Consider the following 14,349-nt stretch of genomic DNA (forward strand, 5'->3'; position numbering starts at 1 on the left):
GTGTTTCTTTGATTTGGATCAATATAGGTAATGATTTTACATCTCTGAATAGAAATTAGATTTTACGCGATTACCGCTACTCATTTTAACATTATTATTTTTAACTTACCTAACCTAAGCCATTGGTGGGCAAAGGCCTCCCTCGAATCCTTCTAGGAACTTGAATTTATAGCAATCGTATTTATCAAAAACTTAGTGATTTGTTTCTTTTGATAAGAGGTTACCTAGGTAGGTTAGTGCTACTACTACCCCAGTATTGATTTATTTCATAGACTTATTCCCATTCTTGGACCTATTCACATGCAGTCGAGCAGAAGTGTACAAATAATACTATTTTTCAGCAAAAACTAATTATTGTATATTATAAAGTATCAAATTATGATGTTCGAGATATGTCATACTAATTTTGGGGTTGCTATACTGAAATTTTTTAAATTTGCCCCGCTTTTTCAGTCTCTACTTTGATTTGCCAGACTCTAGCTATTTTGGTATTTAAACTGAAATGTAATGGAATGAAAATGAACATTAAATTAATTTCATGTCTCAAAGTAATCGTTTTCATTACATTTCATCTCATTTCATTTCACTCTATATTATAATTTTTCATTAAAATAAGAATATAAATTAAAATAAGACATGTCTTAAAGGTCTCAGTTACCAGATCATAAAATCCCATAAAAAAATGTAGGTACCTACGTAAGTCATAAATTGTTTACTTTAATAATTATTATTTAATGTTAATTGCGATTGAAGTGTAAATACACTACAAATTTTAATTTAAATAAATTAAAATAAAATATTAAAAAAATGCAATTGTTGTTATTTTACATTTCATGTTCTTGAGTTTTCTTCCAGTAATTAGGTATGTATGTATTTATTATTTTTTTCAAAAGAATTAAAAGATACTATTGTGCGTGTTTTTCGTATAGTATGTAAAATGTATGTTTTTACCTCGTATATATATTTATAGTTTTTTTTCTTTTGGCTGTCACTATAGCTTTACCATCTTTATCATCAGAATTTACTTGTCTTAGCAATTTAATACTACTATCAAATACATGTAATGACATAAGTACTTGGTATTTGTGTATTTATTATTCTTAATTTTTTTATACTGGTAACTGGGGTTAAAAATATAAGATTTTAAACATTAAATTAGACTAAATTGTTGTAAAATCATTTCTTTATATAGAGATATTACATAGTTAAATATAAATAGGGCAAAGACAAAACATCTTGTTTTTCTCATGTTAACATTTTTTTCCAACTTTGCAAGAAAATTCATTAAATTATTCTAAATCTGTGTGTCAGGATATGGTTGAATTTGGAGTAATGGGTGGTGACTAGTCTTAACAGTTTCCTTAAAAAGCTAATCATAATTTGAAAAATATCTTTAATGTCGCAATGCAAACAACTGTTATTATTAATTTTTATAATTAATTTCCAGTTAACTGAAAAATGTTAGGACAGCAATTGAGAGTTGCAGCATCTCATGCTGAAGCTTGTATGGGACGAATGAGAGCGTGGCGAATACACGCATATGGACCTACTACTGAGTTGAGACTGGAAGAAGCACGCGTACCTCCGCTAAGAGCTCCAGATGAGATCTTAGTTCGGGTTCATGCATCTTCAGTGAATCCCATTGACGTTGCTATGATTGGTATGTTTTTTTTATTCCCCTTCCTAGGCAGACCAGAGCATGCGGACCACCTCAGTGAGTAGTTACCATCGCCCATGGACGTCAGCAACTACAGGGGCAGAGCTAAGCTGCTGCCTACTGTTAAGTACTCTCCACAAACCTCATTTGAAGAAGGACATGTCAAAGCGCTCAGGAAATACCGTGGAAAGGAGCTCATTCCAAAGGCAGATAGTTTGTGGCAAACAAGATCACTGGAAATGTACTGTGGATAAACACAGTGGCTCCAGGTAGTACGGAATAGTACCTGAATTGTAGGTAGTTGAATAAATTATATGCAATTTTTTTGGTAAATGACTAAAGAATTGCTAAGTGCAGGGTGTAGCCTATTGAAGCATACTGGTACGGAGACTATGATAGTTGTAGTGCTAATGACTAGGTGACTTCACTTACAGGCCCTAATGAAGATTTGACAGTAGGAAGGTAGTGACCCTGAGCTATATGACCCATCAAATCATACTCTCATCATCATACTCTTCATTGCTATAGCATGTGTGATACTTTTGAACCAAGCCAAGTGTGATAAGCTAGAGTCGTTTAATATTCCAGGAGGTTATGGTTCTAAAATATTAAACACACTGCGAACCATAGAAAGTGGTGAAGGGATAGAATTCCCTTTGATAGCGGGACGTGATTTTGTGGGCGAAGTTGAAAGGGCTGGTGTGGGAGCAAAACTAAAGCGTGGAGAGCGAATTTGGGGAGTTATACCCCCTCATCGCCAAGGGGCACATTCTGAATATGTAGTTGTGAAAAATTCCTGGGTAAGTTTTATTATCAAACCAACAACATCCATAGAAAGTAACAATTAAGAAATAAAAATCTTCTTTTTCTCCACCTTATTATCATTCTAATCATTCTCTTCCATTTTCTTCTATAAACCGCCATCTCAACGATTACTCCTCTCTCTCATATCGTCATTCACACACTCCATCCATGTCTTCTTCGGTCGACCTCTTCCCCTCTACCTTGCACTACCATTTCCATAATATATTTCCTAGTCACATGCATCTTTTCTATACGCATCACATGTCCATACCGCCTGTAGGGTCTGCTGCGGGAGTCTTGGTTCAGGCAATATGGGGTGTAGGTCCGTTACCGGAATGACTTATGTCCAATTTCACACACACACAGCAATTTACACAAAAACGATTAGAAGGAGATGCAATGAGCACAAGCACAGGTGGATAGTTCACAGTAAACTGTAAGAACGAGTCCAGGCAAAGAAGGAGACATAAATTGTATACACTAAACATTCAATATAAACTTAGTCACCACACACGCTAACCACATTAATTAAGAAATAAAACTAATTTGTATAAATCTTTATTTATTCAATTTTTTTTTAAATTATAATAATACATTCCTGCATATTAGCATAGCATTAATATTACATATTATTAGCAAATATCTATATATTAATATGTGAAGCAAAAACTTTATATCCCTTTTTACGAAAATTGCGCGGACGGAGGAGTGTGAAATTTTCCACACTTATAGAGAATATAGAGAAGGAGTGCAGAATGCTAATATTTTGTTAAAATAATGCATAAAAGATACATTAAATCAATAAAGAAAACATTACACACACTACATACCATGTATTTGACGCACACACATGCATACTATTTATTATCAAACTTTTGTTCGCGTCTCTTGTCAAAGTGAGAATAGGTTTGCCTTTGTTAATATTTTTTAAAGTGTAGTTTTGGCTAAATTTTTGATTATAGAAGTATAAAATACAATCATAATAGTGTACAAACTTACAATTCCAATTAATTATAGTCGAATTTCGACTACTGCGGGACCTCTAGTAGTTATTAAAAATATTAAAATTAACATTGCAGGCAGGCAAAGCCCCATCAACATTGTCGGATATATCAGCTGGTGGGGCGCTGTACACCGGTCTGACGGCCGCCAGCGCGGTGCGGGGGGCGGGGTACGGGCAGAGGCGCGGGGGGCGTGTGTTGCTGCTGGGGTTGGGGGGAGTGGGACATGCTGCTCTACAACTATTGGTCTATCGACAGGTTCAGGTATACACGGATATAGACTAAATTGGAATAATCACATTTTGACTTAATTCTGTTATTGTAAGCTAGGATCAATCTCGATCAGATGTACGTGATATTTCTTCGTCAGAAATGCCCTAGACATTTTATATAAAATAACATGTAGCAGTAAAATAATATTATTATGGATAATGAAAGTGAGTATAGTAATAGAGCCCACTGAGTTTCTCGCCGGATCTTCTCAGTGGGTCGCGTTTCCGATCCAGTGGTAGATTCTGCGAAGCACTGCTCTTTTTAGGGTTAGTGTTAGTAGCCTCTTCAGGTTTGAGCCCCGTGAGCTCGCGCCTACTTATTAGTGTTACTCTGAAATGGTCACCATCAGCTTAGGTAGGAAAAAAAATACATGTGTGCAATTCGCACGTGGTAAAAGTGAAAAATTCAAAAATTAAAATACAATTATCCTAAATGTATAAAGTATATATAAAATTTTGTCATTAGTAAATAATTGTAAATCATTTTTTACTAGCTGACCCGGCAGACTTCGTAGTGCCTCAATCGATAAATAAAAGACACATCAAAGGGCAATCAAAATTGTGAATTCCGCTCATTTTCATATTTATCTACCTTTTAAACCTTCTCTGGACTTCCACAAATAATTCAAGACCAAAATTTGCCAAATCCCTCCAGCCGCTCTCGAGTTTTAGCGAGACTAACGAACAGCAATTCATTTTCATATATATAGTTAGTATGAGGTAGCGCCCTCTGTGAATTGGTATTTTAACTTCACGTATAATCCTAAATTAGAATTCACTACAAGAGGTTTCATACACACGTTAGTAAAAAAATATCTCATAGATGGCGCTGTATTAAAAAAAAAACGCTACACTGAGAACGTCTAATGTGTTCTATCTCATTCTCTCGCCGGCTGAATCCTATACATTTATGTGTTTGTGTCTGTCTCTATGGACTTATTTTTTCGTTTCATCGAGTTTGAAATCACAACGATTCTAAAGAAGTTTCACTTCAAAAGGAATAGTGGCAAAATAACTGACACAGGTTGTAGTGGGATGTGCGGGGGAGTTGTGTGAGCGCGCCATGTCGCTGGGCGCCAGCCGCGCACTGGACCGACACGCGCCGGACTACAACAAGTTTCTAGAAGAATGTGGACCGTGAGTTTTTTTTTCTCCCTTTGCTGCAAAGAGTTCTAGTATCTTGTATCCGTTATTCAGATCTGTTTGTCAATATCTTAGTCGATTTTTAAGGCCAAGTCACTTAAAAATAAAGTTTGTAATTTGACTGTATTCTTTACGTGTAGATGATGATTTTTAAATGTTGTCAAGATCTGACCAGTAGTTGTAGCGTTATCCTTAATAATGGGTATTTAATTGACTTCAGACTAAAGGATATAAGACGCCCGTTACATTAGTATCGAGCGATGCGACGCTGTCAATGATCGAATCCCGCTGGCTGGTACCATTTCTTCTAATGAAACACTTACGCTTGACGTACGACGGGCCGTGAGCTTCCTCAAGCCATCTTTACCCATAAAGTGTTGTTGTATCGTGTAGATACGACGCCATCATCGACTGCGCGGGTCTGGGGGGTTGGGAGGCGGGTGCGCGTCGCTGGAGCTTCTCCCGCTACGTCACCCTCAGCAGCCCGCTCCTCAGGGACACGGACGCTAGGGGTCTGCCCCTGGGGCTCGCGGCCGCCGCCTGCCAGCTCGCGGGGCAGACCGCCCGGGCGCTGGCGGCGCGGGGGGAGGGGGGCGCGGCGCGGGGGCCGGGGGGCGCGGTGCCGCACGTGCGCTGGGCCTACTTCATGCCCAACGCTGACGATATCGAAATGCTTAGGCGTTTGTCTGAAAGTGGAGAGGTATGTCCGCTTAGGATCTTCTATGCATTAGTACTAGAACTCGCGCAGTGATCGAAATTTGGCAATAATCACTAAATGTTTAGATATGTTACATTTTGAATCTGTTTGGTCTTGTGCCTATTTATATATTGAAGCTGAAGAGATAAGGAATTTGTTTTTTTTTGCACCACACCACGGAGACATTGAATATTAATAAAAGCAAACCGAACCGAAAATGCAGTTAAGACCAGGATCAGGATATTGTACCACCAATTAAAATATTATTGTACTGTCATAGCTGCTTTAAGTTTGTGAAAAAATCCGTTCCGGATACAAGTCAAACCAAAAAAAGGGGCATTGAAAAAAAAGTCTTATGCTTAGACTTGGCTTAGTAACTAATTGCTGTTTTACATAACCGTAAAGATTGTCGGAATCAGTAACGAGGTTAGACGCGCTGCATTGATAATGCCCAAGGCTTTGAGGACCTTGGCTGGTCACCATTCGTAAGGTCCATTTCGGCGTGATAGATCTAATAACTAGATTATAATAGTGGTACATCAGTGGTTCAATTGTTCAGAATAAAACGGGAGTCGTAGGAATTTAGATTCCAGCTTCCATCCAGATATCGTATAAGCGGAGACCTACATGACTTGCTGAGAGGAGATCAAGGTCGGATATGACGCTATGAGGCGCTTTACTATTTCTAGTGCTAATATCAATCGGCAACTAAGCGTGTATCTTGACTTCCGCAGTACACGGTGGCTGTGGAGCAGGTGTACCCTTGGTGGGAAGGGTTGGCGGCATACGAGCGCATGGCCCGGGGCTCGGCTCGCGGGAAACTGATCTTAGACTTCAAGGCACCACCGCCGCCAGTAGCTAATAACTAATTTATAATTCAAATAAAATTGTGTTGTTATTTTCTTCCCTTTTGGGGTGACTTTTATTAATTGATCTGCCCACGTCATTACGGATCCTCCCGATCCATTAACGGTACTTTAGGTACCACAAGCACCGGTCACCGTCCACCGAATTAACCCACAGACAAAGCCCACTGAGTTTCTCGCCGGATCTTCTCAGTGGGTCGCGTTTCCGATCTGGCGGTAGATTCTGCGAAGCACTGCTCTTGCTAGGGTCAGTGTTAGCATCACTCTGGTTTGAGCCCCATGAGCTCACCTACTAGTTAAGGTTACGCTGAAATGGTATCTCAAGGGTTAGGTAAAAAAAAAATTGCTCTTTATAATAATCAATTTCGATAGAGGCTTAAGGTCTCATAAGGTGCCGGATGGCATATGGCAAGGTGGACCGATGACATAATCAAGACAACGAGGTGGATGTGGATTTGAATGGCGGGCGATCAAACATTATGATTTAAAATATGGGAAATCTATACCCCGCAGTGGGTATCAAAGGGCTGAAGATATAAGATCTATTATGATGACTGGATACTTAGAATATAAATACCAATAAATAATCGAATATCCGACCTTTATGACTGTGATGTAGAGACAAAAGGTGTGAATTAATATTTTGTATTCACAAAGTTCTATAATTTATATTATAGAACAACGAAAACCTTTATAGGTTTTCGTTGTTTAATTGCCATCGATAGTAGAAAAGCTGCTGATAGTTTAATGATATGGAGTATTTCAGAATGAATGAATAAACAATAAAATAATTGAGTTTTCTGTAATAAGAGAACAAAATTTAAAGTCCATACTCTGTTTTAAAATTTATAAAAAAAAAAATTAATAGTAAGCAGTTTTAGAAAAATACAAAACTGAACTTATTTTTACAATGACAGACTTCAGTCTATGACACTGGAGAAAAATCCTTTTTATAAACTAAAGAGTTTTTAAATAATACAGATTTTTCTTTAATATTAGATAATAGATTTTACTGGTGTTTTCGCTTTGGAGGGCGCGGCGGCCTTTCCTCAATTGAGTCTTCGAACGTGTGATTTCCTCGCAGCAGAAATAGTGGGGACAATGGTACCTGCCCGAAATGGAGTCTTCGAACGTGTGATTTCCTCGCAGCAGAAATAGTGGGGACAATGGTACCTGCCCGAAATGGAGTCTTCGAACGTGTGATTTCCTCGCAGCAGAAATAGTGGGGACAATGGTACCTGCCCGAAATGGAGTCTTCGAACGTGTGATTTCCTCGCAGCAGAAATAGTGGGGACAATGGTACCTGCCCGAAATGGAGTCTTCGAACGTGTGATTTCCTCGCAGCAGAAATAGTGGGGACAATGGTACCTGCCCGAAATGGAGTCTTCGAACGTGTGATTTCCTCGCAGCAGAAATAGTGGGGACAATGGTACCTGCCCGAAATGGAGTCTTCGAACGTGTGATTTCCTCGCAGCAGAAATAGTGGGGACAATGGTACCTGCCCGAAATGGAGTCTTCGAACGTGTGATTTCCTCGCAGCAGAAATAGTGGGGACAATGGTACCTGCCCGAAATGGAGTCTTCGAACGTGTGATTTCCTCGCAGCAGAAATAGTGGGGACAATGGTACCTGCCCGAAATGGAGTCTTCGAACGTGTGATTTCCTCGCAGCAGAAATAGTGGGGACAATGGTACCTGCCCGAAATGGAGTCTTCGAACGTGTGATTTCCTCGCAGCAGAAATAGTGGGGACAATGGTACCTGCCCGAAATGGAGTCTTCGAACGTGTGATTTCCTCGCAGCAGAAATAGTGGGGACAATGGTACCTGCCCGAAATGGAGTCTTCGAACGTGTGATTTCCTCGCAGCAGAAATAGTGGGGACAATGGTACCTGCCCGAAATGGAGTCTTCGAACGTGTGATTTCCTCGCAGCAGAAATAGTGGGGACAATGGTACCTGCCCGAAATGGAGTCTTCGAACGTGTGATTTCCTCGCAGCAGAAATAGTGGGGACAATGGTACCTGCCCGAAATGGAGTCTTCGAACGTGAGATTTCCTCGCAGCAGAAATAGTGGGGACAATGGTACCTGCCCGAAATGGAGTCTTCGAACGTGAGATTTCCTCGCAGCAGAAATAGTGGGTACAGTGGTACCTGCCCGTGTCGGCTATAAAACCCCCCACCACCAATAAGTAGTTCATCATCTCACCCTACAGCTGTCCACTGCTAACACAGGCCTCTCCAATCGATCTCCAGTGCGACGACCGTTGTCACCTACATCCAAACTAATAGGTAGTTACGCAGTATCTGATGTTATTCCTTAGTCGTAGAAGATCCAAGTGAACACGTGTTAGCACGTAATTCCCTAGAAAATTGACACGTGCCTGTGGAATTTCATCGTCGGCATAGTCATAGTCACATCCTTTGATAAGCATACACAATTATTCTTTAAGCCACGACGACTTCGGACCGGACTGTCACACAGCACATACCTACTAACTAGTCAGGTCATAAGTATTGTCACACAGTAAAAACTTTTCTTTTAGAATGCTGGCCACAAAAAAGTTTATTGAATTCGAATTTCGAATTGTTCATGAAAATAAAAATGTATACTTTTAGAATTTTACTCATTTTTAAATATGGAGTGGACGCTTAAAGAAGACCGTGTTGCAGTTATTGCGTTGCATCGTTGCGGTTACGCGCCAATTCAAATTTTTAACATACTGAAAAATTTGAATATAACCAAAAGATTCGTTTATCGTACCATCAAACGATACAATGAAGACTCTAGTGTAGATGACAGGTCAAGAAGTGGTCGCCCTCGGTCTGTTAGGACTCCAGCAGTGATAAAAGCTGTGAAGGCGCGAATTCAAAGAAATCCCAAACGTAAGCAGAAACTGTTGGCCCTTCAGATGGAGTTAAGCAGAACCACGGTGAAAAGGGTGTTAAATGAAGACTTAGGGCTTCGGGCATATCGAAGAAAAACAGGACATCATTTGAATGCTCGTCTAATGGACCGGAGACTGAAGAGATACCGCGCTTTGTTGAAGCGGTACGCGGGAAAAAAATATCGGGAAATTCTTTTTTCGGATGAAAAAATTTTTACCGTAGAAGAGAGCTACAACTAACAAAATGATAAGGTGTACGCACACAGTAGTGAAGAAGCGAGCAACCGTATTCCGCATGTCCAACAAGGTCATTTTCCATCCTCGCTCATAGTATGGTTGGGAGTTTCTTATTGGGGCTTAACAGAGGTACATTGTGAGAAAGGTGTAAAAACGAATGCAGTTGTTGCACTTAAGATACGTTACAGTTATTGCTCTCGGTATGCGGTTTTACTGGTGGTAGGACCTCTTGTGAGTCCGCGCGGGTAAGTACCACCACCCTGCCTATTTCTGCCGTGGAACAGTAATGCGTTTCGGTTTGAAGGGTGGGGCAGCCGTTGTAACTATACTGAGACCTTAGAACTTATATCTGAAGATGGGTGGTGCATTTACTTTGTAGATGTCTATGGTCTCCAGTAACCACTTAACACCAGGTGGGTTGTGAGCTCGTCGACCTATCAAAGCAATAAAAAAAACCGTTCGGAATGGCACATTGATAGACAAGTGGCCCAAACGTTAAGAGTGTCAAAATCTGTAGTAGGTACGCGAGTAGATTTGTCACGAAGTGGATAAATCAGAGCTTGTAGATGGTTTACCAGACTCGAAGCATAGGCATGTGGGAAGCACCAGTGTCGACAAAGTAAAGATGTTCCACCAAGATCCAAATGTTATTGTTAGAAGCTAACTTAGCTTGAAACTGTCGTTGACGCGGTTCAAGCATCTGTCTTGTAAGCATAAAAAGGGAGTAAAAGACTGAAATTCGCCGAAATAAATTCATTCTAGCTGATCTGAGGCCCTGTCTCTTTTAGTTTTGCATTTGATCACTTGTTTTTTCAACATTTTAATATTATTATTTAAAAAAAACAAGTAAATACTTGACTGAAACTTGAAGTATTTAAATCTCGGAAACAACCATGACATATTGTTTTATAATATTAACACTGTTTTTGCGTTCCTCCAGATAATAATATGTCCGTGACTAATTTCTGATTTAAATGCTCTGCTCTACGCAGATTTCTGTAACGAAGAAGAAGTTTATGCAGTAGCTTGAGAATTGAAAATAATTATTTACTTTGAATGTCCTCTGAAATTTCGGTTCAACGTAAAATAACTATTGTTATGTAATTTCTATTTTAAAATCTAACATGTCTTTTGTCCATGAATTACAATTTTTACATTTAAATACTACAAAAGATATTTTAAAGTTGTAATTCCTTCAGACGGTCTATACAATAACAGATTTGATTATTATTTTATGTAAATTTAAGGCATTAAATAATTATTTAATTTAAATAATATTACTATGTAGTTGGAATTGAAGTCGAAAAATTAATTAATTTGGCGCCATTATCATACGTAAGTAGTACTGCCGAAGAGTAGTTTGGCGATGCGGTCTGGAGGGCGGGCAGTCTTTGTGAAAACGTTATAACGTGGGGACTAATCACACACATCATCGACATCTGGTCGCAAGCTAGGAGTTCCTGTACTACGGGAACCGGGGGCTGATATAGAAATATAGATATTAACATCCTGCCAGAGAATTTATTCGTCATACGAATGTTTGGCTGATACCTGACCCTTGGTCCCGGTTTTTTATTTAGTAATCTGTGGTCCCGTTTGGTGGGCAGAGGCTTGGCTCTGCCCCTGGCATTTCTGAAGTCCATGGTAGACGTTAACCACTCACCATCAGTGTGCTTAGTGCGTGTTTTTTAACGTTCTCGACAGCGTAAAAGTTAACTCAATAAATGTTTGCCTTTCTTTTTTTTATTGCTTAGATGGATGGACGAGCTCACAGCCCACCTGGTGTTAAGTAGTTACTGGAGCCCATAGACATCTCCAATATAAATGCGCCACCCACCTCGAGATATAAGTTCTAAGATCTCAGTATAGTTACAACGGCTACCCCACCCTTCGAACCGAAACGCATTACTGCTTCACGGCGGAAATAGGCGGGGTGGTGGTACCTACCCGTGCGGACTCCCAAGAGGTCCTACCACCAGTGAACAAGTGCCTACGTTTGCCGCTAGGGGCGCTCTTCCAACTGCATACAAATTTGAGTTAATTTTGGCGCTATCGAGAACGTTAAAAAAAAAAACTCGCACTAAGCTCACAGGTGCGCCGTATGCTCGTCTACCTACAAGGGCAATAAAAAAGTAATCAAGGACAGGCATAGAGTCGGCTAAATCAAATGAAAACGGGTTTTTTTTAAATCTATAGATTAAATGTGTGGACACTTGAAATGTGACGTGTATGACACTCTTCTAGAACTTTGACTGATGCTGCGGTGTTCTCTATGATCCTATTTAGTCAATCGATGACGCTACTATCTATTAGGAAACTGAAAGTTTAACATATTACCATATTAAAAGCCAATACTGGTAGCTGTTTAAACAATGGAAACAAAAAAAAATTGATTTACGCAATTGCCAAATAAGATTTTAAATAGTCATTTCATTCTTGTTACTTAAGTTCATATTATGTACATTTATTTTTATTCACGAATAAAGTTGACAGTGAGCACACAACTTCAATGTCTACTTTAATTTATGCTTCAATAATTTGATCGAGACAATGGTTGGTAAATAAATAGAAATATAAATATGAATATGTACATGCATCGAATATTATGAAACAGTAATAATTGATTGTGAACAAATTGTAGATACCTATGCTGTAAATGCATTTGTAATAAAATAATTTCGAGATTTTATTTTTTATTATTGTTTTTTCGTTTAGCCGTAGGTGGGTTGAGGAATGAGCTCACAGCACACCGGCCGATGGTAGCAGATAGTGGCTGTAATCGGAACTCAAGGATACCACAATCTGTATTCTGTTCCCCATCTTGGTACCTGACATCTAAGACTCTATTGTAATCTTAAAATGGCAGCCATTTTTAAGTTAAAACCAATAATTGTTTATACCAATACTATAGAATTAGATGGTGAGTTAGAGGATGATTCTACTTGTAGGTCCATAACGCTTAACCAACTAAATTCGCATATGGATACTTACGACCCACTAATCGACAATTTTCATTGCCTAAGGCAAACGAGTATAACGCTCACCTGATCAATCGTAGTCATTATAATATATTCCATGGGCACAGCCACAGACCAGTGCCTCAATGCAAACGTTTGAAAAATAACATGTCATGCCATGGTCATGGTCAAAATGACATTGACTATCATCTTTGTAGCAACCACAAAAACCTGTCTTCTATAGGTTGAACTAAATTAAATTCAACATAATTTTTATCAATGAAAAAATTACGTCACTAATTTGAAGAGCATACTGGATCGTTGGTAATTCAGTTGTGGCAACAAGAAATATAAAGTTTTTCAACTTATGTAACGCATTATTCAATCGTAGCTATTTCGGAGTTGTATACACCTAGGGATGGGTCTTTAAAAGTTTTTATTATGTACAAAACAGACATATCGGTCGCTACATCTCATCCGTGTTAATATACAACCGTTATTAAATTTGTCCAGTGGTCAAAATTCGATCATCATCACAGCCAACTCAAGACTTTGTTACATTACTTTTTACAATATCTACTTTGTTTAAAAAATAATAATTGGAATATCAGTAAAAAAAACTGTTTCCGTTTTCCGTGGTTAGTCTATATGCTGTCGAAGGGGGAGCGAGAGGTAGGTATACCAACTAAATCTCTCTATAACCTACTAAAAGACCTTGACTTGTCAAGACTCTTATTGCTTAGATGGATGGAAGAGTTCATAGCCCAACTGATGTTAAGTCGTGACGGGACGCCTACAGACGTTAACCACGTTAACGACGACACCCCCTTGAGACATGAGTCCTTCAAACCAGAGTACATTACGATTTCGCGGCAGAAATAAGCCCTTGACAACCCTACACGAAATGCACATCAGGTGCGCGTGATCCCGCGTCTGTTATCATCGGACCTTGCCGATTGACTCGCACCCAGATAACATCTATTATCACTAAAAACGAAACTCTAGAGGTTATTGCAAAGTTCACATTATCAATTGTGACTTGATTATACATTTGAGTGACTCGTGCTCAATTCATACGTTCTTACTAATGGTAGGGCAGAATAAACCGTAGCTATTGGTATCTAGCACTAGCTACGACCTGAGCGGGAGAGACCTGTGGGGTGCTACTTGCGCTCTAGCGCGCTGCGTGTCAGCAGTTCCACGGAACTGTTGTGTAAGAGCAACCGGTTGGCGGTGTATCGCGTTCCAACCTGGCAGACTGATCCTGGTCCAGGGGGGTATTCCGGAACACCAGCGGCACCGCCTGGGGCGGCCCGTCGGGCTGCTGTACCGAGACGGCCGATGTAGAGTGTAGAGTCGTCGACCATCACCTCGACGACCCGCGTCGTAATCAATGAGTTTGACGAGGACGGTGACCGGTGCTTGAAGAACTTAAAAGAATTGAGATTGGATCTGGGGAATCCGATAAGACTTGTTTTGGGCGATGGTTGCTATGCGTCGCTTGGGTCAGATATGTAATTAGCGGCGACCACGATAAGTGGGTTATCGTGTCGCGCCGCCTCCTCGAAATAGAATGAATGTGCTGCTGGAGATGACTCCAAGAGGGTTGACATCAGGCAGGCGGCCCGTCGTAAAACTCATGCCAAATCCCCATGAAGAATGAAGAAGAATTAATCCCATATGATGAGGGATAAGGGTCAAAAGAAGAAGATGAGCGAAACCTACCATTGCCCCCTAACAATGTGTTAGCTATCACTTATGGCCAATGTTGTTACAGCTGAATTAGTGAGTCTTGTGCTCACCCGTCCCTTAAGTATGCATCGTGGGTTACAA

The 14,349-nt window shown here is 39.8% G+C and overlaps 1 protein-coding gene across 4 annotated transcripts; it reads left to right on the forward strand.

The window, feature by feature from the left end:
* Positions 1 to 655: 655 nt before the first annotated feature.
* On the forward strand, positions 656 to 6,475 carry LOC101745717 (reticulon-4-interacting protein 1, mitochondrial). Of its 4 annotated transcripts, none has more exons than XM_004927120.4 (7): positions 656 to 862; positions 1,448 to 1,660; positions 2,246 to 2,457; positions 3,541 to 3,726; positions 4,759 to 4,871; positions 5,271 to 5,577; positions 6,309 to 6,475. In XM_004927120.4, the coding sequence occupies exons 2-7, from the start codon at positions 1,459 to 1,461 to the stop codon at positions 6,441 to 6,443; spliced, it is 1,155 nt and encodes a 384-aa protein (XP_004927177.1). In that variant the 5' UTR covers positions 656 to 862; positions 1,448 to 1,458; the 3' UTR covers positions 6,444 to 6,475. The 4 variants fall into 4 exon arrangements, with proteins under 4 accessions (XP_004927177.1, XP_062527265.1, XP_062527263.1 ...); XM_062671281.1 differs by having other exon boundaries at positions 675 to 696; XM_062671279.1 differs by lacking the exon at positions 656 to 862 and adding an exon at positions 1,199 to 1,339.
* Positions 6,476 to 14,349: the final 7,874 nt, after the last annotated feature.

This window comes from Bombyx mori, chromosome 11, assembly GCF_030269925.1.
Source record: "Bombyx mori chromosome 11, ASM3026992v2".
NCBI classification, from domain to species: domain Eukaryota; kingdom Metazoa; phylum Arthropoda; class Insecta; order Lepidoptera; family Bombycidae; genus Bombyx; species Bombyx mori.

Bases quoted from the DNA above. Each gene is read 5' to 3' on its own strand.
- LOC101745717 (XM_004927120.4), top strand. From the start codon at position 1,459: ATGTTAGGACAGCAATTGAGAGTTGCAGCATCTCATGCTGAAGCTTGT. The intron at 2,458-3,540 runs GTAAGTTTTATT...TTAACATTGCAG, and splicing joins TAGTTGTGAAAAATTCCTGG to GCAGGCAAAGCCCCATCAAC. The intron at 3,727-4,758 runs GTATACACGGAT...TAACTGACACAG, and splicing joins TGGTCTATCGACAGGTTCAG to GTTGTAGTGGGATGTGCGGG.